The sequence below is a fragment of the Otolemur garnettii genome, unplaced genomic scaffold (genome assembly GCF_000181295.1).
Source record: "Otolemur garnettii isolate 467f Iridium unplaced genomic scaffold, OtoGar3 scaffold00056, whole genome shotgun sequence".
Classification (NCBI taxonomy): domain Eukaryota; kingdom Metazoa; phylum Chordata; class Mammalia; order Primates; family Galagidae; genus Otolemur; species Otolemur garnettii.
Genome location: NW_003852451.1, coordinates 8,871,742 through 8,893,960, shown reverse-complemented (window position 1 = coordinate 8,893,960; position 22,219 = coordinate 8,871,742). Strand labels below are relative to the sequence as shown.

The following is a 22,219-nucleotide window of genomic DNA, read 5'->3' as shown; positions in this document are numbered from 1 at the left end:
TGTATGGATTTTAAGAAAGAAGATCTATCTGATGAGGCCTAAGAAGCTCTCTTCCACTGAATCGTATATGACTGTTCAATCTGTGTGTTTATGCAGTGGGGACTTTTGCTTTTGTTTTATTTGTATTTCATAGATTTGAAATAACTTTTTGATGAACCACTTGAAGGTTGATGCATAAAATAGGATTACATTAAAAGGGAAGTGGGACCATTAGTAGCTGTCCTGGCCCATTTAAACAGGTTAAAAGAATCAGGGATGGAAGCAGAGAATAGGGCAACCAAGTGACTAGACTACACATCCCTGTGAGCCCATGTGTTTAAGTGTGTCCATGTGTATTAATCTTGATTATATGTGAATCCCATGAGAGCTGGTGTATAGAGTTTGAGTTCCAAAGTATATACCAGTAGCTTAACCTCACCTTCAGCTAGCTGAAGACTCCTGCACCAGGTCTTAGATGTTGCACGCCCTGAAAATTGCTATAGTTCTGCGCCATGGTGTGCTACTCAAACTGGTTTTTATCTACCACCTAGTCCTTACTAAATGAAACCTTAAGGATTCTTTTCCCCATTATATTCCATACCCCATAAAAGCACAAAACATGAAAACACGTGCTGGCACGTGGCAGTGATTCTCATTGTTATATAAGATGGAGAATGTTGGTTTCGGCCTAGTTTGCCTGGCTGTAGCTTCAGGAAGGAAGGTTCTACCTGTCCCTGTATATAAGAACCCCAGGGAGGCACTTCTGGGTGGGCTTGTCTGTTTGTTAGGATTATTGTTTTGCTTATACGATTTTCCAGCATATTTCCAGCACCAGTTCTCCCCTACCCAATGATTGAAAAAGACATTACCATACTGTTTTGTATTTCAAAAGTAATATTATAAGGTCCTGAATGCATTTGGAGCAGGTATCATATTTTTGCTAATAAGAAGTTCACTGGTAAGATCTAATTGCACCACCCACCACATTTAGGATTCTTTCACGTCAGAGGATTGATACCATGTTATCCCTCACGTGAGTCTGGAGAATCCCTGTCCTAAATGCTGATGGTTGGGAATAAGAATCACTTTGCCTGGGATATACCACTCTCTCATCACCGGTCAGACCTCTGGGGTTTCAGAATTAGTTTACTCTGTCACTATCAATATATATTGCAGATTACTTAAATCTGGGACTCAAAGACAGAACTACAACATGTATCACTTTCATCTGAAAACTGATTAAAAAAAATCAGCGACCCACAACAGTAAACAGATAATCTGCATAGTTGAGCAGTTACAATAGACAGTATTCAGGTGATCAGGATGCTTTCAGTGGGACGCAAGTACTTTATACATTTTTTTTTTACCTCTATAAGACATAAGAAGCAAATAACCCTTAAAAGAGGGAGAAAAAGCAAGATGAGTTGTTTGGAGAAGATAAGTGATGTGCCAGGATGCACATTAGTACTAACAGGTATAATCAGAAATGAAATTGAAGAATTCTTCATTCAAATACTGTTTTCCCTACAACTCCTTTTCCCACTAAATAGAAGGTGAAGTTGAAAGCAAATATAACACTACACAGAAAGGCAGGAGAAAGTAAGCTCCACTCAAGTCACTTACAAGGCCAGTGATCTTCTGTGTTCTAGATAGCAAATAAATGGTACAGAGAACAGAATTTCTGTTAAGCTACCACACAAGTAGCTCTTAAGAGTCTGATAGTATTAACACAGAGAATTCTGTTGTCTTAGGGAGGTGAGCAACAAGAAAATTATGAGTAGTTTAACATTAAGAATTGAACAAATGAGGATGGGCATGGTGGCTCATGCCTGTAATCTGAGCATAGTGGGAGGCCAAGGAGGGAGGACCACTTGAGGCTAGGAGTTGGAGACCAGCCTGAGCCAAGAGCAAGACTGCATCTCTACAAGAAAAAAAAGAAAGAAAGAAAGAAAACTTAGCCAGGCATGGTGTACACCTCTAGTCTCAGTTATTTGGGAGGCTAAGGGAAAAGGATCACTTAAGCCTAAGAGTACAAGGTTGCAGTGAGCTATGGTAAGGCCACTGCATTCCAGCTTTGGTGAAAGAGTGAAAACCTGCCCCCCCCCCCAAATAAAGAACAAATAATATTTGATCATGTTAGTTCAAATTTAACAATAAAGACTAGATTTTGAGTTGGTAACGTTTACCATTCTCAAACCAGAATTCTTTTTTTTTTTAAAGGACATATGGAATTGCCTCATTTATTTTTTAAATCAATGCTTACTGTTTGGTAGGTTTCTTCCCTTAGCATAAGAGTTGTCTGAATTATCTCGACAGTGAGTAGCTGCCATCTTGGGGATTTCATTCTGTGGTTTTTTTAGTTTCAGTTTGTCTTTGATGCTGCCGTTCAGGACACAACATGTCTGCTGTCCTCAGACATGGTACCGGTCACTGCAGGGTGGGTCAGGTACAGTACTTTTCAGCTCAACCTTGTCTCTGTGACCCCAGTTAAATTGTCTGGTATAACACAGTCTTCTCAGTCTTCCTGTTGATTGTTTTAATTTGTTCCAGTAAGTGATTGAAATTAGGACGTCTACCCAAGCAAGTCCTATAAAAGTTTAAAGCTGAAGTTCAAGACACTTAATAAAATTCTCCCTGTTGTGTGTTTAAGTTACACAAAGTCGTGTAGTAAAACATTCACTTTATAATTAAGGCATTTCATTGAGAAGGAAAGCTCCAAAGATTATTTATTGGGGGACAAAGGTTTAATTAAAAAACCTGTAATATTTTTTGAAGTGATAATTTGTACTGAAGTTGTACATAATACCTATTAAATGTTTTTGTCTTTTTTAAAAAATTGGGCTTATTTCTTTTCAGCTATGAAGAGAACTTCTTTGGCTAGCGTTCTGTTCTAGATCAAATACAATGAGTAGTTACTTCTCTGTTTGAGTTTTTACTTTGGGTTCATATTTGTAACCATCAAATTAAGTTGAAGAAGTGGCCAAGTGATCATTAGGTTAAGAATTTATGACTTGAGGGCGGTGCCCGTAGCTCAGTGGGCAGGGTGCCAGCCACATACACCAGGGCTGCTGAGTTCAAACTGGGCCTGCTAAAACAACAGTGACAACTGCAATAACAACAAAGAAAATAGCCAGGCATTGTTGCCAGCACTGATAGCCCTAGCTACTGGGGAGGCTGAGGCAAGAGAATCGCTTAAGCCCAAGAGTCTGAGGTTGCTGTGAGCTGTGATGCCACAGCACTCTACGCAGGGCACCAGCTTGAGCCTCTGTCTCAAAAAAAAAAAAAAATTATGACTTGAATGCTGCTAGCAGAGATCATGGCCATAACATAACTTTATGCTACAAGATCTGTAAGACTTGCAAGATGCTTAAATTCGTTTTTAATGAAATCATGTAGCAAACTTACAAAAGCTTGAAATGAGAGTATGATTTGAGTAATTACTGCTTAGAGGCAGGAGAAGGGAGTAAACACTCCAAATTCTGTCTTGGTTTGTTCTGAGCTAATTAAAGCACAAAAATTAGGCTATAACTGTTCTCTGATTATATTCTGGAATAACTAATAATATACTGATATGCTCATGGTAATAAATATGGCCAGTCCTTCCTGGCCAGTAAGGAGTACTGTATTGAATTCACTCAATCTGAGTATGCAGCACTGAGACTTGGATGAGGAGAAGGAAAGCAGCCAGTTGTGGAGCCTGCCTTTCCAACATGGGGAGGTAAGTTTAAATCTCACTCTTACAGGGACTGGAATTGTTAGCCTGTATCTCGGTGAGACCGTCAGAACACAAATGAGAGAGTGATTATGAACAGTGACCCATCTGTTAGGGAAGATCTGAGAGAAGAGTATTAAGAACTTTTAACCTTTTTATTTAATTTTTGTTTTTTTTAGAGCAGTTTTAGGTTCACAGCAAAATTGAGCAGAAAGTAAGCATTCCCATCTCCCCTGACCCTACACGTGTACAGCCTCCGCCACTATCGATGTCCCCGTAAGAGTAGAACATTTGTTAATAATCGACAAACCCACGCTGATACATCATTGCCCGTAGTTTACATTAGGGTTCCCTGTTGGTGGCGTACATTCTGTGGCTTTGGACAGATGGATAGTGAATGACACGTACATCTACTGGGTAGTATCATACATGAGAGTTTTTCTTTTTTTTTTTTTTTTTTTTTTTTTTTTTTGAGACAGAGCCTCAAGCTGTCCCCCTGGGTAGAGTGCCGTGGCATTACAGCTCACAGCAACCTCCAACTCCTGGGCTCAAGCGAGTCTCCTGCCTCCGCCTCCCAAGTAGCTGGGACCACAGGCGCCCGCCACAACGCCCGGCTATTTTTTGGTTGCAGGCGTCATTGTTGTTTGGCGGGTCCGGGCTGGGGATTCGAACCCGCCACCTTAGGTGTACGTGGCTGGCGCCTTAGCCGGTTGAGCTATAGGTGCCGAGCCCATGAGAGTTTTTCAATGCCTAAAACCCTCTGTGCTCCACCTGTTCACACCCCCGACCCTGTGCTCGGCAGCCACTTGTCTTTTTGCTGTCTCCATGGCTTTGCCCTTTCCAGAATGTCACAAAGTTGGCATTCTAGAGTATGTAGCCTTTTCAGATTGGCTTCTTTCACTTAGAAATAGGTATTTAAGTTTCTTCCATGTCTTTTCACGGTTGGTGGCTAAGTGCTAAATAGTGTTCCATTGTCTGGACATACCACAGTTTATCCGCTCACGTACTAAAGAATGTCTTGGTTGCCTACAAGTTTGGGCAATTATAACCAAAGCTGCTACAAATCTCACTGTGGGGTTTTGTGTGGACATACAAGTTTTCAGTTCACTTGGGTAAATACCAAGGAGTATGATTGCTGGATCATATGGTAAGAATATGTTCAGTTGTATAAGAAACTGTTGAAATGTCTCCCCAAGTGACTACCACTTTGTTAGTATTCCCACCAGCACTGAGTGAGGGTTCTGGTTGTTCTACATTCTTGCCGGCATTTGGTGTTGTCAAGGTTTTTGGATTTGGGCCATTCTAATAGGTATATAGTAGTACCTTGTTTTAATTTGAAATTCCCTAACAATACATGATATTGAACATATTTTCATATGCTTGTTTGCCATCTGTGTAACTTCTTTGGTGAAGTGTCTGTCCAGATCTTTGGCCCCTCTTTTAATTGTTCGTTTTCCTATTGTTGGGTTTTAAGGGTTCTTTATGCATTTTGGTTAACAGTCCGTTCTCAGATGTGTTATTTTGAAAATATTTTGCAAATATTTTCTCCTAATACATGGCTTGTCTTCTCAATCTCTCTCTCTTTTTTTTAAACTCATCCCGAGTCATGCCGGGTTTCCTGGGAACTCCAGCTGGAATAACCACCACATTGCAACCTTTCAGGCAGTCTGGCAGCAGCTTAGGTCCAAGGTAGCCTTTCACAGTTGCTCTGGTCTCAATGTGGCTCAGATCCGCGGCCACTTCAGGTGTACGAGCCATGTCGTAGAGGGTCAGGCGGCTCACTAAGGGGCTGTTCTTCAGGAGAAGTGAAAGGGGCTGCCCGATTCCTCCAGAAGCCCCTAGCACAGCTTCTTTAGCATTGCTGTGGGCCGAGGTGCTGAGGCTGCGGTGGAGAGCGGCGCCGGCAGGCCGGGTGAGGGCGGGCGAGGGAAGGCGAGGGCGGAGAGCACGGCTGGGGCTGGCGGGGAGCAGACTTGCTAGCAGCAGGCAAGTGACTCCCACGACCTCCACAGTGCCAGAGCTCCCAGCTCAGTCGGTCTGGCTTCTGGCCCCGCCCTGCTCCCAGATCTGTCTTCTCAGTCTCTTGAATTCATCTTTTGTAGAGCAGAAGGATTAAGAATTTGAAAAGAGTTGATTTATGTACATGGAAAGGATGTTTGCTGATGGGATAGATAATTTCACAGGACTTTAAATGACAGTTTAGGATTTTATTTTGTAAGTAATAGAAATGGTTGGTAGTACAAATACCTAAATAAATCTGTGTGATAAAGTGGCTAAGATTACCAGCTTTACCTGGGCCAGAAACAACTCTTCAAAGCGTCTGGAACATGGTTTATAACAGAAATGAAGTCAGGGTCCAACACAGTTTCACTGACATTTTAAAGTAACTGGGGCTAGACGCGGTGGCTCACACCTGTAATCCTAGCACTCTGGGAGGCTGAGGTGGGTGAATTGCTTAATTGCTTGAGCTCACAGGTTTGACACCAGACTGAGCAAAAGCAACACCCCATCTCTACTAAAAATAGAAGAACTGAGGTAAGATGATCGCTTGAGCCCAGGAGTTTGAGGTGGCTGTGGGCTATTACATCATGGAACTCTGCCCAGGGTGATAGCTTGAAACTCTGTGTCCAAAAAAATAAAGAAATAAAATAATAAATAAATAAACTTTGGGTTTATATATCTATTGTTTAAAAAATATTTTTCTCTCAGTTTTTAAACATCTTCAGTTAATTTCAACTTACCTTTAATTTGTATCCATTTTCTATTTTTTGTTGAATTTTGTCCTTTTCCTAATCATAGTTAAAAGTAACACTAGGTTCCATTATTTTTTTTAGTCTTTAATACTTAACAATAAAGATATTTAAAGTTATACATTTTCCCCTCATTATAGCTTTAACTGTAATCTGTACTACAGATTTGGGCATTAAATATTCTTGTCACTAATTGCTAGATCATAATTTGCTTTTATTTTATCTTTGATCCAAGTGTTATTTAGGAGACTTTATAATTTCCAAGTAGTTAAGGGATTTTCTGGACATTTTAAAATTGCTTACTCTTAATTTTACTGGAGCATGACCCGAGGATGTGACCGAGAATAACAATGACCTGAGAATGTGACCTAGAAGAACAATCTCCTTTTTAAAATTAAGGTTTGCTTTGCATCCAGGTGGAGGGTTGATTTTTGAAGCCGATTTCATTTCTGAATCAATTAAATTCCATTTAAAAAATATACTGGAATTTTTGACTGGGACTGCATAGAAGAGAATAGACTTCTTTATAACCTTCAAGAGTCTTCAAGAACACAGCATATTTCTCCATCTAGGGCCCTCATTGATGTTTTTCAGTTTTTTACTTGTTATAAAAATTTTCAGGCTCGGCGCCGATAGCTCAACCGGCTAAGGCGCCAGCCACGTACACCTAAGGTGGCGGGTTCGAATCCCCAGCCCGGACCCGCCAAACAACAATGACGGCTGCAACCAAAAAAAAAAAAAAAAAATAGCCGGGTGTTGTGGCGGGCGCCTGTGGTCCCAGCTACTTGGGAGGCAGAGGCAGGAGACTCGCTTGAGCCCAGGAGTTGGAGGTTGCTGTGAGCTGTAATGCCAGGGCACTCTTCCCAGGGGGACAGCTTGAGGCTCTGTCTCAAAAAAAAAAAAAAAATTTTTCAAACGTACATGAAATCAAACAGTAGTTTGGATCCTCATATACCTATTACATAGATTTAACAATAATTAACATTTTGCTTTATTTCTCCTTTGCTATATTTTTTCTTTTGCTGAAATATTTTAATATTTTGCTCTCCTATTTGACTCTGAAATACTTTATATTCTGAATAACATTTTCTTCATGATCTTAATACCATGATTATTTCTAACAATTCTTATTTAAAATTCATTTATGATTTTTTGCTAGTATATTTAAACATAGAAAAGTTTTTGGGTCTGGGCACAGTGGCTCACAGCTATAATCCTGGCACTCGGGGGGGGCTGAGACAGGTACATTGCTTGAACTCGGGAATTAGAGACCAGTGTCAGCAAGAGCAAAACTGCATTTCCAATAAAAATGGAAAAACTACCCAGGTGTTGTGGTGGGGGTGGGTGCCTGTAGTCCAGCTACCCAGGAGGCTGAGGCAAGGGGATCTCTTGAGCCTAAGAGTTTGAAATTGCTATGAGCTTTGATGGCACCACGGCACTCTACCCAGGGCAACAGAGAGAGACTCTTTTGTCTCCAAAAAGTTTTTGTGCATTGACTGCATCAGTAAATTTACCAAACTTATAAAATTGTAACAACTTTACTATATTTTAATACACCTAATGTACCATCAACTAATAGATACATTACTTAGACACTTTCTTTTTTGTGACAGAGTCTTTGTTACCCTTGGTAGAATGCCCTAGTGTCACAGCTCACAGCAACCTCAAACTCTTGGACTTAAGCAATTCTCTTGCCTCAGCCTCTTGAGTAGCTGTGACTATAGGCACCTGCCAAAATGCCTGGCTATTTTTACAGATGAGGTCTCGCTCTTGCTCACACTGGTCTCAAACTCCTGAGCTCAGGAAATCCACCCATCTCAGCCTCCCAAAATGCTGGGATTATAGGTCTGAGCCACTGCACCCACCTTTTTATACACCATTATTTTAAAAAACAGGTTCTCACTATGTTGCCCAGGCTGATCTCAAATTTCTGGGTTCCAGGCTCGGCGCCTATAGCTCAACCGGCTAAGGCGCCAGCCACGTACACCTGAGGTGGCGGGTTCAAATCCCCAGCCCGGACCCGCCAAACAACAATGGCTGCAACCAAAAAATAGCCGGGCATTGTGGCGGGCGCCTGTGGTCCCAGCTACTTGGGAGGCGGAGGCAGGAGACTCGCTTGAGCCCAGGAGTTGGAGGTTGCTGTGAGCTGTAATGCCACGGCACTCTGCCCAGGGGGACAGCTTGAGGCTCTGTCTCAAAAAAAAAAAAAAAAAATTTCTGGGTTCCAGCTATCTTCCCACCTCAGCCTCCTGAGTAGCTAGGTCTATAGATGCATGTCACCACACCCAGCCAGCTATGCCATTATTTTTAAGAAAATTTCCAACTAAATTATCATTTGCCATCTATTATGAGATGCAGCCTAATTACAGACATATTAAAATACGTTAAAATGTCTCCTGCAATTGAGAATCCTGTTGATTCTTTTGTATTTTATATGTAGACAATCTTATCTGCAAACAATGAATTCTGCTGCTGCTTTCTCTTCGTTGTGTCTGTTTTTTCTTGCCTTTACAGAGCTAGTAGGGCATTAGTACAAAAGTAAAAATGCCAGTTATAGGCATTCTTGTGTTTCCTGTTCTCAAAAAGAAACTGTTAATATTTTTAACATCAAGTATGATGCTAATTGTTGGGTTTTTTCTTTAGATACCCTTTATTAAATTCTTTTGCTGAGTTTATCTTCATGTACAGCCTTAGCTTTCTTGTCTAGAATCTAATTTTGGAACTTTTAAAAGTCACTATGTAGTTCTCTATTTCTGAAGATGTTTCCACCGTTAAGCATTAAGCAGAGTTGTCTGGTCACCTCTGGCATGGCCATCTCAAATGTGTTCCTTGTTTTGTTTTGGTTTTTGGTGGGGGAGGGGTTGTTTTCCCATTCACAGCATCTTACATCCTTGTCCACCTGGTTATCTTTGACTAGTCACTATGTTATTTGAAAAGCTATTTGTAGAAATAATTTAAGGGGTGAGATGAGTGTACCTTCCTCCTTTACTTTTGACAGATGCAGACTGGACACACCAGTCTGGGAGTCTTTTAATTCAAGTTCTACTTACGCCTCCTGGAATCACCCAAGCGCCATCAACAGTGTTTCCTTCTACCCTCTCGTTTGGTACATACAGCCCTTTGCCAGCCCACCTTAATGTTATGTGTGGGACTTCAAACTCCCTTGGCAAGCCCTGGCCTAATTTCTCTCCTCCTCACCGTAGCAATTTGCCAAAACCACAGCTCCATTTCTTGGTAGTTTCTTTCGGGTCTACAAATTATCTCAAAGTGGAACCCTGTACAAACATACCCAGCTAAGGAGGGTAAGTGGGATCAGAAATGTTAATACCGGCCCTATACCACAAGCCATGTGCTGGAAGAAGAAAAGCCTTTTAAAAATTGTCTGCCCAGGCACACACGGTAGCTTATACCTCTAATCCCAGCACTTTGGGAGGCTGAGGCAGGAGGATTGTTAGAAGCCAGGAATTTGAGACCAGCCTGGGCAACATAGCAAGACCTCATCTCTACAAAAAATTTAAAAGTTAGCCCAATGTGGTGGTGCATGTGTATAGTCCCTGTTCTTTGTGGGGGCTGAGGCAGAAGGAGAGCTTGAACCCAGGAGTCTGAGGTTGCAGTGAGCCATGATGATGCCACTGTGCTCCAGCTCTGAGCAATAGAGTAAAACCCTGCCTCCAGGAGAAAAAAAAAAAAAAAAAAAACTAAAATAACTGGTCCACACAAAAAACTTGTATACAAATGATCATGAAGCATTGCCCGCAACTGACAAAACCTGGACAGACCCAGATGTCCACACACATGTGGCATATAATAAAATATTTTTGGCCATAAAAAGGAATGAAGCATTGGTACATGCTATGAGGTCTGACAATTAAGTTCTACAAACTCATCCTAGAAAAAATTTTACATACCTCATTGCTGAGTATCACTATGGTCACCTTCCAAGTACTCCCCTTAAGCTATGCAGTGACACCAGCACCCAGTCCACCCTTCACAGCAGAATATGAACTCCTTTTCTGGAATGACCATTAGAGGCATCATTGTACAAAGTCTGACAATGACGTTGTGAACTTGTCACTGTGCGCTTATGCTGGCAGCACTGTGTGAACAACTCAGTCAGGTGGTCAGTGTCTCACAGCTGTGTGCACATACACATGTGGTGTGTCTTGCTGAGTGGCGTTCATTATTGTCACATGCTTTTGTGTGCCATATGATAACAGCTCTGCTGGTCATCCCAGAAAAAGAGTTTCAGAATTGCTTTGAAGGGTGGACTAGGCACTGGCATCAGTGCACAGCTTCCCAAGGGGAGGACCTCAAAGATGACCATGGTGATATTCAGCAATGAGGTATGTAGCACTTTTTTCTAGGATGAGTTCTTGAACTTAATTGTCAGACCTCGTAAATCATGTATGAACCTTGAAAAAGAGAAGGCAGGCAGGCAAAGGCTACATATGGTATGATTCCATTTATATGGTGCACCCCAGAGGCAAAGCCACAGACAGAAAGTAAAGTAGTGTTTACCAAGGACTGGGGAAAGGGGGGGGGCGGGTAGTGACTGCTGATGGGTATGGAGTTCCTTTTGACATAATAAAATGTTCTGAAATCAGGTAGCAACAATGGTTGCATAACTGTGAAAATACTAAAAACCAATGAATTGTACACTTTAAAAGGATGATGAATTTTATGGTATATGAATTATATCTCAGTAATTCTATTATTCAAAAGAGAAAAAAGTCCAATGTGATGTGCTATTTTTCACATTAGAGGTCAATTAATACCACTTCCAAATGAGCAAAAAAGAAAGGTATACTTTATTCAGCCAAAGAGAATTCAAGAATCTTGATACTAAATATTCCTAATAGATATAATGGCTTTGAATAGTTGTATTTCACCTTTGATCGATAATGGATTAGCTACTTTATCCTTATCTAGGAGAAATTACAAGCATATGTAGCTGCAACCTGTAAAGAATTACTGTAAACTAAACTTTTTTAAAAAGGAAAAAGGAAAAAGACTTGTTCTTTGCAATATGAAAATGGAAAATGTAAGAACTAACCCATACAGGACAATAGGTCTGACAGAGTTACTACCAGTAGTAATGTGTTATACAAAGGGTTTAACTTTTAGTTAAAAACTAAAAGTTTAAAAGACTGACATGTTTTAAAATTAGACAGCATGTGGATACCTAGAACTAAAACAGTCTTTCTTGTTCTGGTTCATTCTTGTCTCCACTTGAGGTGCTCTCCTGATGGCATTGTCATGGTGGGCTGACAGTGGCTCTCCCTTCAGGACTTGCCAGTGATCCCCAGGGATGCACTGAGGCAGTGGCAGGTGGAAAGGCTACTCCGCCACGGCAGCTTTGCTCCCAGCCACGAGGCCCAGCGCTGCCAACTGTAAGCGGCACGGAAGGGATTTAAGTCGAAAGCACCCAGTCTAGCCCTTTCTTCTGTGATTGCCGCTCCTGTGCTGTACAGTGGAGAATACTCTGTTGTCTGCAACACATTCCAGACCACGCTGATGCCAAAATGACTATATTTGCATGATTGCTTGTAACTTAAAAAGAGAAAAAACACCAAGTTTCTGCTACTTTTCAAGGTCTTTGGCTAAAGTTTCACGGATGAATTGTAAAGTACGTTGGTACAGATAAGCATCCCTTTTCTTTGGCTTACAAATGTTCAAATGGTTAACATCCACAGGAATTAGAGCTCCAATGCCTAAGTCTGAAGAAAAGAAAAATGTCAATAAACTTAATAGAAAATATATGCTTCCCGCTTGTCAACACTGAAAGAGGCCAAATGAGTGGTTTTATGTTGCTTTGGTTGTGATAAAGAACTCTTAAAAAATAGAGAAACTTAAAGTTTGTAGCTTAAAACGACCCTTGACCAACCTGCCAAGAATAGTCTCAGTAAGTACAATCAGTGTTCCACTTTTCACAAATCCTTCTATGTGTTCTGGCTACTTCCTAATTTCATAGTGAACAAAGCCTGAGCGCAAAACCTTCTCACACCTGCAGGTGATTATTAAATGATTCCATCCAGTATATGACACATTTCATAACAAGCTTTCCTGTCCTGATGAAAAGAATGGGAAGGTCTCACATGGGACTCATTTTACACCAAATCCCCATGCACCTACCAGGGGGCAAGATGACCTAGTGCTTAACTGCTGGAGGCTTGGACGGGTTTCTGATATTTTGTTTAACAAAGTCCAGCTGGCCGGTAGGGTTGAGAGGTACTAGGGAGGCACCTAGGAGAGCAATGCTGGTAGAGATGAGGAAGAAGAGCCTCTTGGTGATAGAATTAGGACAAGGCTATGCCACGGTAAGCAGCTGGTCTACGAGATTAACTTTGTTTTTGCTTCAAGCTTCCAAACTCCTTTTTAAAAAGCATCTGGTAGCTGTTCTTTCAGCGCTTTGAGTTCTTTAACTACTAAATAGTAACTCCTTAACCTACACCATATTACTTTGAGGTAAAATTTTCTTAGGCTCCACTATAAAGTAATATTTTTCATTTTATTTAGGTAGTATATAATGAAATTAGGACAAAAGTCATTATCTGAACTGGAGACTCCTGTGGTAGACACACCAGAACACAATGTCCCTGACTGGAAAGACTCTCAGTGCTGCTGAGTCAGCACAGTGCAGAACCTGGCCCAAGAGGTGATAAGGCCTCCTAGAGACGACAAGCAAGTTGAGGAAGCGGCTAGCTAAGGGAAGAGCAACTCAGTGAAATGTCCAGGTATGTACTGTGAAGAAAGTGAGGGTCTGGGTCCTATCCTTGAGAGCCTATAATGCATTCCAGTACACCAGTAGCAGCAGGTACTAACCGTTTCCCTCAAGTCTAGGATTATGAAGTGTTCTTTAACACTTGTTTTTCCCGCTGGCATACTTTCTGCTTGAAGTCACATATCTCGTCCTTTTACTAAAGCTTCCACATCTTTGGTTGATTGTTTCAAGGCTTCTACGTGTCACTATCAATCTGTTACATAAATGCCCCTATAAGTCTAGGTGATAGAAGAGCTTCATATTACGCTAACTTAAAGAGTTAGCAAAGTAACCTTTATCATCTAATCAGTTAAATAAAGGTGGGAGGGATAATGCCAAGGTTATATGTATGTTTACAGAGAAATTTTAATCTATGGCTGAAAAGAATAGTATTATAGAATTCTCATCTAGATTATCACAAAACTATCTCTTAAAACTGAGAAACTGGATATGAAAACTGACATGTACAATTAAATGCTAGGTATAATCAACTAAGCATCTAATGGCCATCAAGTTTCCAAAGAGTGAATACCTGCTGATTCCACAGACACCACATGGAGTTTAATCATGCTGCCAATGTAGGTTGGTAGTGTTTCCACAAAATTCAGCACCTGGAAGTCTTTGTCTTTAGCAAACTCCAGAAATTCATCCTGTAGTTCTTTAAGTGCAGGAGAATCTGTAAAATTATAATAGAACAAGATTGTGACAAGTTCTGTTTGCCCAACTCACCAAAAAAATGCATTCATCTTTGAAATTTACGGAGGAAATTAGAATTCTGATTCAATATGGTGGCTTGGGTATACATGTTTATTTTCTCTCCCTGCCAAGCAAAGGACTAACCCAACAAAGAATTGAGAAGCCAGTTATCAGAAGGAGAGGTTAACCACACTCCCAGCTGACAGCAGGCAGCACCCGGGGCAGTGTGGTGTGAGGACTAGAGGTGTCTCCCAGTGTGATGGCCCCCCCACCCCACCCCACCCTGAGGCCCAGCCCCCCATCAACAAGCCTGTCTGTAGTCAGAGTGCACACCTCTTCCATCCCCTCATCCTCACATGTGAAAGGGCAACCAAACAGCACAGACACTAGCAGAAGCCCACATGACCTAAAGCAAACCGACCAGACATTCAGAAAAGTGAACCACAGAAGAAACAAAAGAAAGAGAAATTACTATCTTTAGAATGACTAGAAAAAATAATCAAGCCACAAAAGAAAAGAAGAGAACATGAATAAAGAAAAATTTAGAACAAGAAAGAGCTTGTGAGGCCGGGTGCAGTGGCTCACGCCTCTAATCCCAGCACTTTGGGAGGCCAAGGCGGGTGGACTGCCTGAGCTCAGGAGTTCCAGATCAACCTGAACAAAAAGCAAGACCCCGTCTCTAAAACTAGCTGGGCGTTGTGGGGGGTGCCTGTAGTCCCAGCTACTCGGGAGGCTGAGGCACGAGGACTGCTTAAGCCCAAAGAGCTTAAGGTTGCTGTGAGCCATGATGCCACAGCACTCTACCAAGGGTGACTAAGACTATGTAGGTATATGTGTGTGTGAATGAACAAATAATTAATAAATAAATACTTGTGGAAAATAAAATCTGACTCCCAAAAAGTAAAACTCAACAGAAGGTTGAAAAGATAAAATCAAGGCGGTCCCTTGGCTCAAGGAGTGGGACACCAGCCCCATATACCGGGGGTGGTGGGTTCAAACCCAGTCTCAGCCAAAACTGCAAAAAAAAAAAAAAAGAAAAAAGAAAAGATAAAATTAATAATTTCTCCATCAAGCAAAACAGAGAGAAAATACCAACAACTGACATTGTAAGGCTCAAGCCAGAGTCCAAATTCTGATTAACAGGTGTTCCTGAGAGAAAATGCTATTGATCAAAAACAAATGCAGTGCTTTAAAATTAATGTTAGAAGTCTCAAAAGCTCACTTATATTTTAACAATTGATTTTCCAAACTCATGGGGAGAAAAGCAGTTTGTTGATGTTTTGAAATAAAACTTAAGGCAATATGTTATACAATTTTTCTAATTTTAAGTGTTTAATATAATATTAAAATTATTGCTATACTTGAGTAAATAAGGGCTCAAAAACAAAAAGATAAGGTATCAAAGAAAAAAAGTGACCCAAACCAAAAATTTTCCTTGACTGTCTAAACAATTACAAACAAGTAATAAAATGAGATAATGTACTTGAGGAAGAAACGTCTTTCTCCTTCTCCTATGAACTGATCTTAGGATGACCCCCCCATTCTTTGTGACAGAAAGTATTACCCTTGCTGAGTTCTTTGACTTCCAAAGACGGGAAGAGAAGATAGCGAATATTAACGGAGTATTCAGCCAAATGTGATCCACGGTGAGGGACACTGTAAAAAATGATTCCCCTGGTATTGTTTATAACAGTACTCATTTCCGGCTTCTGGGAGGCTTCTAACAGCATCTTTTTAACAAGAAGACCTGGCCACAGGGAAGAAAGAAAAACAATACATAAGCTATGTTCCTTCCCTCTATTATTCTAAAGAAAAAAAGAAAACAAAAGGCAAAATAAGAAACACATGGAAAGAGATGCTTTCTGTACAATAATCCTCTGTATGTTAGTACAAGAAACAGAGCCTTATAATATTAACACTAGATAATACTCCTGATCCTCCAGAATTTATAGTACAAATTACAAATAGGTCAGATTCCAGAACTCATCTGTAGGGATCATACATATATCCCAGAATCTCTCGTCCCACAGAAGGAATGCGGAGCACTGCCTGAGGTGGGCGCCTCTGCATGCAGTGGCCAGGCTCCCCAGCAGGAACGGTCCTCTACCCTCCATACCTCTACGACCGCACTGACATTCAGAAATACACGGTCACACTATGAAAAACACAGCTTCTGTGGGAACTGTACCTGGGAAGGCACACTCTTCTCCATCCCCCCAACCCCAGACGTGGAACCCATGGTGAAACACAAAGGTCACACAGATGATGGCAGTGGGTCTCTGGGACCACAAAGGCTACATCCACCTTTCTTACAACAAAAGGCCTGGTTCAGAGTTGGCAATCCTGAGTACTTCATCAGATGAGCTAGGCCAGGGGCTGCACAAAGGCCATCTGAGAGTGGGTAGTGAAAATTCGGAACTGGATGGGGAGAGTGGGCTGGAGGATCAGAAGATGTGACTCAATAAGCCAGCACCAGGACCCCAAGAGCAGACACGCAGTGGCAGCCCTGGCCTGACACCAGCAGGCAGGCACCAGGGGGATAGGGCTGTGGGCTCCAGAGCAACAACGTACTGCACAGTAGTGAGGCAGCAGGAGGTTGAAAGGGGAGCCCAGGAATGCTGAGGGATGTTTACAAGTTGGGCTAACATGAGCCAGGGACTGCTCCTGATATTCATTCATTACCACTACATGGGCAAACCCCTGTTTCTCTTAACATGGTTTGTCACAAGTTGTCCCCTTCCAGAAAAACAAATAGCATGGAAGGATAGTGGTAATTTAAAAACTCCTAGCTATGGCCAGAAACATTAAGGGGGGGGAGGCTGTTATTAAGTAAAACAGATGCAGTAATTTCAGGTTGGCCACAATCACTGACAATAGCCTCACAATGGTCTGTTTGCAAAGATGAAGCCACACTTACCTCCCATGCTATGTGATACCCAAATCATTGGCCTGTCCCCCACACCAGCAGCTCTGAGCTTCCTAAGAATTTCACTGCTTCTGAATGCAATGGACTTTCTGAACAAAACAGAAAGCAGGCATTAGAGGAGACTGCTAATGTCCCCTATTTTGCAATCTGATATTTTAAGTCAAGAGCTTTTGTTTGTAAGACCTGTGCTACTTACTACATTTTGGAATTAGGAATACCCCTATTCCCTCTGCTCATTTCTGAAATTGTTTGATCTCTATTTGTAACATTAAGATTGGCATAATTAGGAGCATCTAAGCTCAGAATAGACCATTCACATATTAAATAAGCATTGGTGGGCATCTAATATGTGTCTGGTAATTTTTACAGGTCAAACCTGCAACTCACCCAGCCTATTCCCACCATTTAGGACATGGATGTCCTTTCTCAGTCCAGGGCCCAACAATGAAAGCATCACTAAGGACTGTGCCATCCCTTTGGTGAGTTTTAGTTCTATATGCATTTATGCTGTAAAAATTAAGCTCTAGTCATTTGGGCTTATAAATGCTTGGACACTATTAGAATCAGATAATTCATATAAAATAATTATTAAACAAAAAGGGAACTTCAAAACTATCTGGTCTGATAGTTTCAAAATGTTTATCTGTAGATAAATTTCTTTAAAATAAAGGTTCTCCAGAGCTCCTCTGAGTGAAACAGGGCAGGAGACCTGGGGTTCTGCCCACTTACACACCCTTCTCAGGCACATATGTGGGGTCCATTCACAAAGCAGTTTGATGACACTGATTCAGTCGTGGGCAGAACTTTCCAGGCAAGCTCACTGGCTTGTCTAAGGCTGCACAGCGAGTCACAGGGAGGGTCCTGCTATAATCCTGGTCCTGTAACTCGGAAATCAGGGCTCCTTCCTGTGTACGCAGCTGACACAGAGGACATATAAGGGATACAGAAGCTGACAGTGCTCAGCATCTTTTTCTTTGCTTACTTTAGCCAGTATGATTGTGACTACAAAAGCCAAAAATATCATTTTACTTTCAGTACAAAAGAAAACTTTGCTAGAGAATCCATGGTCCTTAACTATCAGCACAGTTGTAAACGGCTGGGCACTGGGGCACACGCCTGTAATTCTAGCATTCTGGGAGGCCGAGGTGAGAGGATCACTTGTGGCCAGGAATTTGAGACCAGCCTGAGCAAGTGTGAGAACCCGTATCTACAAAAAAATAGAAAAATTAACCAGGCATGGTGGTGGCTGCCTGTAGTCTCAGCTACTTGGGAGGCTAAGGCAGAAGGATCATGTGAGCCCAGGAGTTTGAGGCTGCAGTGAGCTGTGATGAGGCTACTGCATTCCAACCTGGGTGACTAAGTGAGACACTGTCTTTAAAAAAAAAAAAAAAAAAGGCAGCACCTGTGGCTCAAAGGAGTAGGGCACTGGCCCCATAGACTAGAGGTGGCGGGTTCAAACCCAGCCCTGATCAAAAACTGAACAAAAAAAAAAAAAAGAAGAATTGTAAATAAAGCATGTTAAGAGCTCAACATTGACAATATATCTAAGCCTTTTCTTATTGTTTATTCAGAGACAACTCCTTCTAAAACCGTGGTTCTCAACCTTCCTAATGCTGCGGCCCTTTAATACAGTTCCTGTGGGTCGTGACCCACAGGTTGAGAGCCACTGCCCTAGAGGGAAGAGAGAAAAGGTTTAGGTTTTTTTTTTTTATTAAATCATAGCTGTGTACATTAATTTACTCATGTGGTACAATGTGCTGGTTTTTTATACAATTTGAAATATTTTTATCACACTGGTTAACATAGCCTTCATGGCATTTTCTTAGTTATTGTGTTAAGACATTTATATGTTAAGTTAGTTTTTATAAGGAAATCCTGTCTGTGGGGTCAAAAGATAAGAATCACTTCCCATCCTGGAGGATCCACTTGTTCCCTGAACCCTTCCCTTTCCTCCCACTCTAAAATCCCATTACCTTTCCATGGGGCACCGTGCTCTCCAGTCACTGAGGGTAGTGTCGTACTCCACAGATATAATCCGGAGAGCAGGACAGTCTTTTGCTAACCATGACTAGGTAAAATAAAAGGTACAAAAGAACATGTATGAATTTCTACCACCCCAATCACTGCCTAGTGAAATTTGTAACTCAAAATGTATAAATAAAGTCCTTTTGCAATATTGTCAAATGGTTAAACACAGTACTGGAATAAAGTTCGAAGGTTATCCTGGAAACAATTCTAGCATTTTACCTTTCTACATCTCTGGTCACAAAATGGTATCAATAATTATAGCAGAAGGCCAGTGAAGGTTTCAAGAGAGTTTTCTCAATTTTAATCTGCTATAGCTAAAAGCAAGGCCTATTTTTGGAGTCTTTATCAAATTGGCTTTTTGAAAGCATTTAGTAGGAAGCTATAATCTCGGACAGCACTGTCTGACAGACTTGGGACCTGAGACACTAATTCAGAGCCACTAATAATAATAATAGTCACAGTTCTGCTGCTGTGGACCCTGCTCCACTGGCATTACCAGAGAGAAAGTACAAATCATTCTTTCTACTTGATGAGCCTGTGTGAAGGTGAATAAGAAGTAGTAGAACAAAACCCTGGGAACTATTCACATACAGATGCAGTATTGCTTTTAAATGAGCTTTTGGAAAATTCCATTTAATTTCATTCTAAAGTTAAGGCTCTTTGGAAGAAATAATGTCAAAGAAATCTGAAGTGGAAATCACTTCAGAGTCTTTCTATTTTTCTAATAATTAAGACCATGGAATTACAAGTACAATTATAGTTTTATGTATATATATATGGGTTTTTTTGTTTGTTTGTTTTGTTTTTGTTTTTTTGTATTATGTTTCAATGGAAGTGAACTATTACTGGCTCTTGCCCCTGTTTTTTACTTGATGGAATATTCTTTCAGAATCACAGACTGCACCCTAAACAGAAATTACTTAACAAAGGGTAATAAGGCCAGCTATTATACTACAAGTGTCCCTAAGGGAAAGAACTCCATGGGAAGAAAAAATCCCAGTAAAAAGAAAAATAAGGAAATCACAATGAGGGCTCCAAAAGCCAACGATGCACGGGTGTGTCATGAGATAAAAGGTGGCCTACCAGGGTCAACCGCTTTCTTACCTTAGGCCAGCAAGTCGTATACCTGTCTTCATCGTCCAAAGCCTTTTCAGTTACAACCTGCTCCCTGTCCTGCTGACGCCAGGTTTTGAAAGCTGCTCCCATAAGGCCATGAATAAAAAGGACATCTGCTTTAATGGGCTGACTAATAGGGGAGAGAGTTTTAAAAAGAAGCAGAATAAGTACATTTGGTAAGAATCTACGCAGCATTCTTTGTGGATGGTGCTTTAGCAGTTTTATGTGACATAAAGTAAGACTTAATTAAAGCAGGCTTTATAAGCACAGGTTTGCTGAGAAACCCTAGAAAGAGTTTTGGAAAAGACATACATGGAGTTCAATGTTCTCTCTTTAAAGATGGAAACATATCCAGCCAGGCAGACCAACCAGTCAATCATAATGAGCTTAGTGATTTATAAAGTGGCAGATGTCATAAATTACCCTCTCAAGAATTCCATGGGAATATCCTACAAATCTATAAAAGAACTTGAGAAATTGAATAAGAATATGGTAATATAGTTTCAAAGTTAGGATATATGAAAGAGGTTTTCAAAAATGTATTAAGGAAAATATATTTATCAGAAAAAGAGAAAATTAAATTTTAAAGTAACATATTCTTTCTTTGGATATGACATAAGAAATTGTAGACAGTATCTTAGTTGCAAGCTATGTGTAGCACACACACACATTTATGCAACACATATATAAAATACACTACCATATTTTATTTATAAACTGGAATTAACAGAGCAATTAGTTTTTTCAAATTTAAGATTTTGCTATTTTCTGAGTTATTTTTTGGAAAGTACCCTATAAAAATCCAATGAATGTGTGATGTTTTTCATTGTGATCCTTTCTATATTAATGATACCGGGATGATACAACCAGATGTAGTGACCACAACCTTGAGAAGGAACATGAGTGAGATTTATGACCGCTTATACTTTCCAAAGCATGCTTTTTATACACCCAGCATACACTTTGAGATCAAGGCCCAGGCTAATTTGGTTGTCCGCATACATGGTACAACAATGTCTTATCTCCTTCCGATTCAAACTGGTTTCTAGACTCCAAAACAGTTGTTAACTCAGATCTAAGTGAAGATGCCCTGACAGAAAGAAAATGCATATTACAAAGCTTAAGTGCAATACATTATAAAAGCCTCGTGGAAGCCCTTCATGAAATAACCCTGACAATTCAGCTAGTTCATACACTGCCATCTTCATTCTTCTCAGGGGTGTTTTGTTTGAGACAGAGTCTCACTTTGTCACCCTCAGTAGAGTGCTGTGGCATCACAACTCACACCTCAAACACTTGGACTCAAGAGATCCCCTTGCCTCAGCCCCCCGAGTAGCTGGGACTACAGGCGCCCACTACAACGCCTGCTAGTTTTAGAGACGGGGTCTCACTCTTGCTCAGCCTGTTCTCCAACTCCTGAGCTCAAGCAATCCACCCGCCTCGGCCTCCCAGAGTGCTGGGATTACAGACATGAGCCACCGTGCCCAGCATTCTTCTCAGGTTATTACAGACAAACTGTTTTAATAAACAAGATATTTGACTTACAAGATATTTACCTTATCTAAAGAATGTAGAAATAAATAAAAAATGTAAGCTCTCTGGGCTTTATGCTTTCTTACCTGGTTCGATGCTGGGGGTGCAGCACGTACACGCCATCCTCGTACTTTTCTTGCACAGTTTCTCGGTCTAGATTAGCCAAGACTCTGGCAGCATGTGAAGCCTCCATAATTTGGCGAGATTTCATGGCTTTTGCCATTATGGATACCCAGCCTGGCAAAATGAACACATATCCTTAGCACTGACAGGAACGAGTCTCAGACTGTTGGGAGAGGTTTCAAACTGAATGTGACAGAGAAAGGCAACCTAAGCGTCTGTCCTCCCTGAAGTTCAACCACTTCAATCCTGTTCTACCCTAACACCCTCCAAGTCCCATGGCATGTGCAACCACACACCCTTTAAGGGATCTCAAAGAAGAAAAGAGGGGTTAGGGAGCCTTTGTTTAGAAAATCTAAAACAAATTGCAATTACTAGAAATGAGGTCGCAAAAGTGAACAAAATACTGTGCTGTTTGGCTATTTGCGAGAATTAGAAAAGTCAATGGTTTATTACTAGTTATCTCATCCTGATTAGCCGTCATGTTAATAGCCTTTAATACAGCCAAGGAAATGATTTCTTAACCATGAAGGTGCTTGACTTACAAATGTCTTATAGAACCTGGGGTTCAGAAGGGAAAAACTAATTTTTTTTTTTTT

General features: G+C 40.9%; 1 protein-coding gene and 1 long non-coding RNA gene across 4 annotated transcripts in view; one reads left to right on the top strand and one right to left on the bottom strand.

The window, feature by feature from the left end:
* Positions 1–11,314: 11,314 nt before the first annotated feature.
* Positions 11,315–22,219, bottom strand: part of SERAC1 (serine active site containing 1) — a 48,170-nt gene continuing 37,265 nt past the window's right edge. For 2 of the 3 annotated variants that reach the window (XM_023514625.1, XM_023514626.1), the window contains exons 9-15: positions 21,587–21,737; positions 19,956–20,097; positions 18,797–18,891; positions 16,815–16,912; positions 15,462–15,644; positions 13,734–13,877; positions 11,315–12,158 (exon numbers count right to left, since the gene is read on the bottom strand). In XM_023514625.1, coding sequence (XP_023370393.1) covers positions 12,022–12,158; positions 13,734–13,877; positions 15,462–15,644; positions 16,815–16,912; positions 18,797–18,891; positions 19,956–20,097; positions 21,587–21,737 — 950 coding nt within the window. In that variant the 3' untranslated portion in view covers positions 11,315–12,021. The remainder of the gene's footprint in view (positions 12,159–13,733; positions 13,878–15,461; positions 15,645–16,814; positions 16,913–18,796; positions 18,892–19,955; positions 20,098–21,586; positions 21,738–22,219) is intronic. The other variant, XM_003792407.3, reaches the window with a different exon arrangement.
* The window catches only part of LOC111726179, a 25,945-nt gene continuing 16,753 nt past the window's right edge, over positions 13,028–22,219 (top strand). The window contains exons 1-2 of the long non-coding RNA XR_002774021.1: positions 13,028–13,175; positions 17,193–17,302. This is a non-coding gene — a long non-coding RNA (uncharacterized LOC111726179). The remainder of the gene's footprint in view (positions 13,176–17,192; positions 17,303–22,219) is intronic.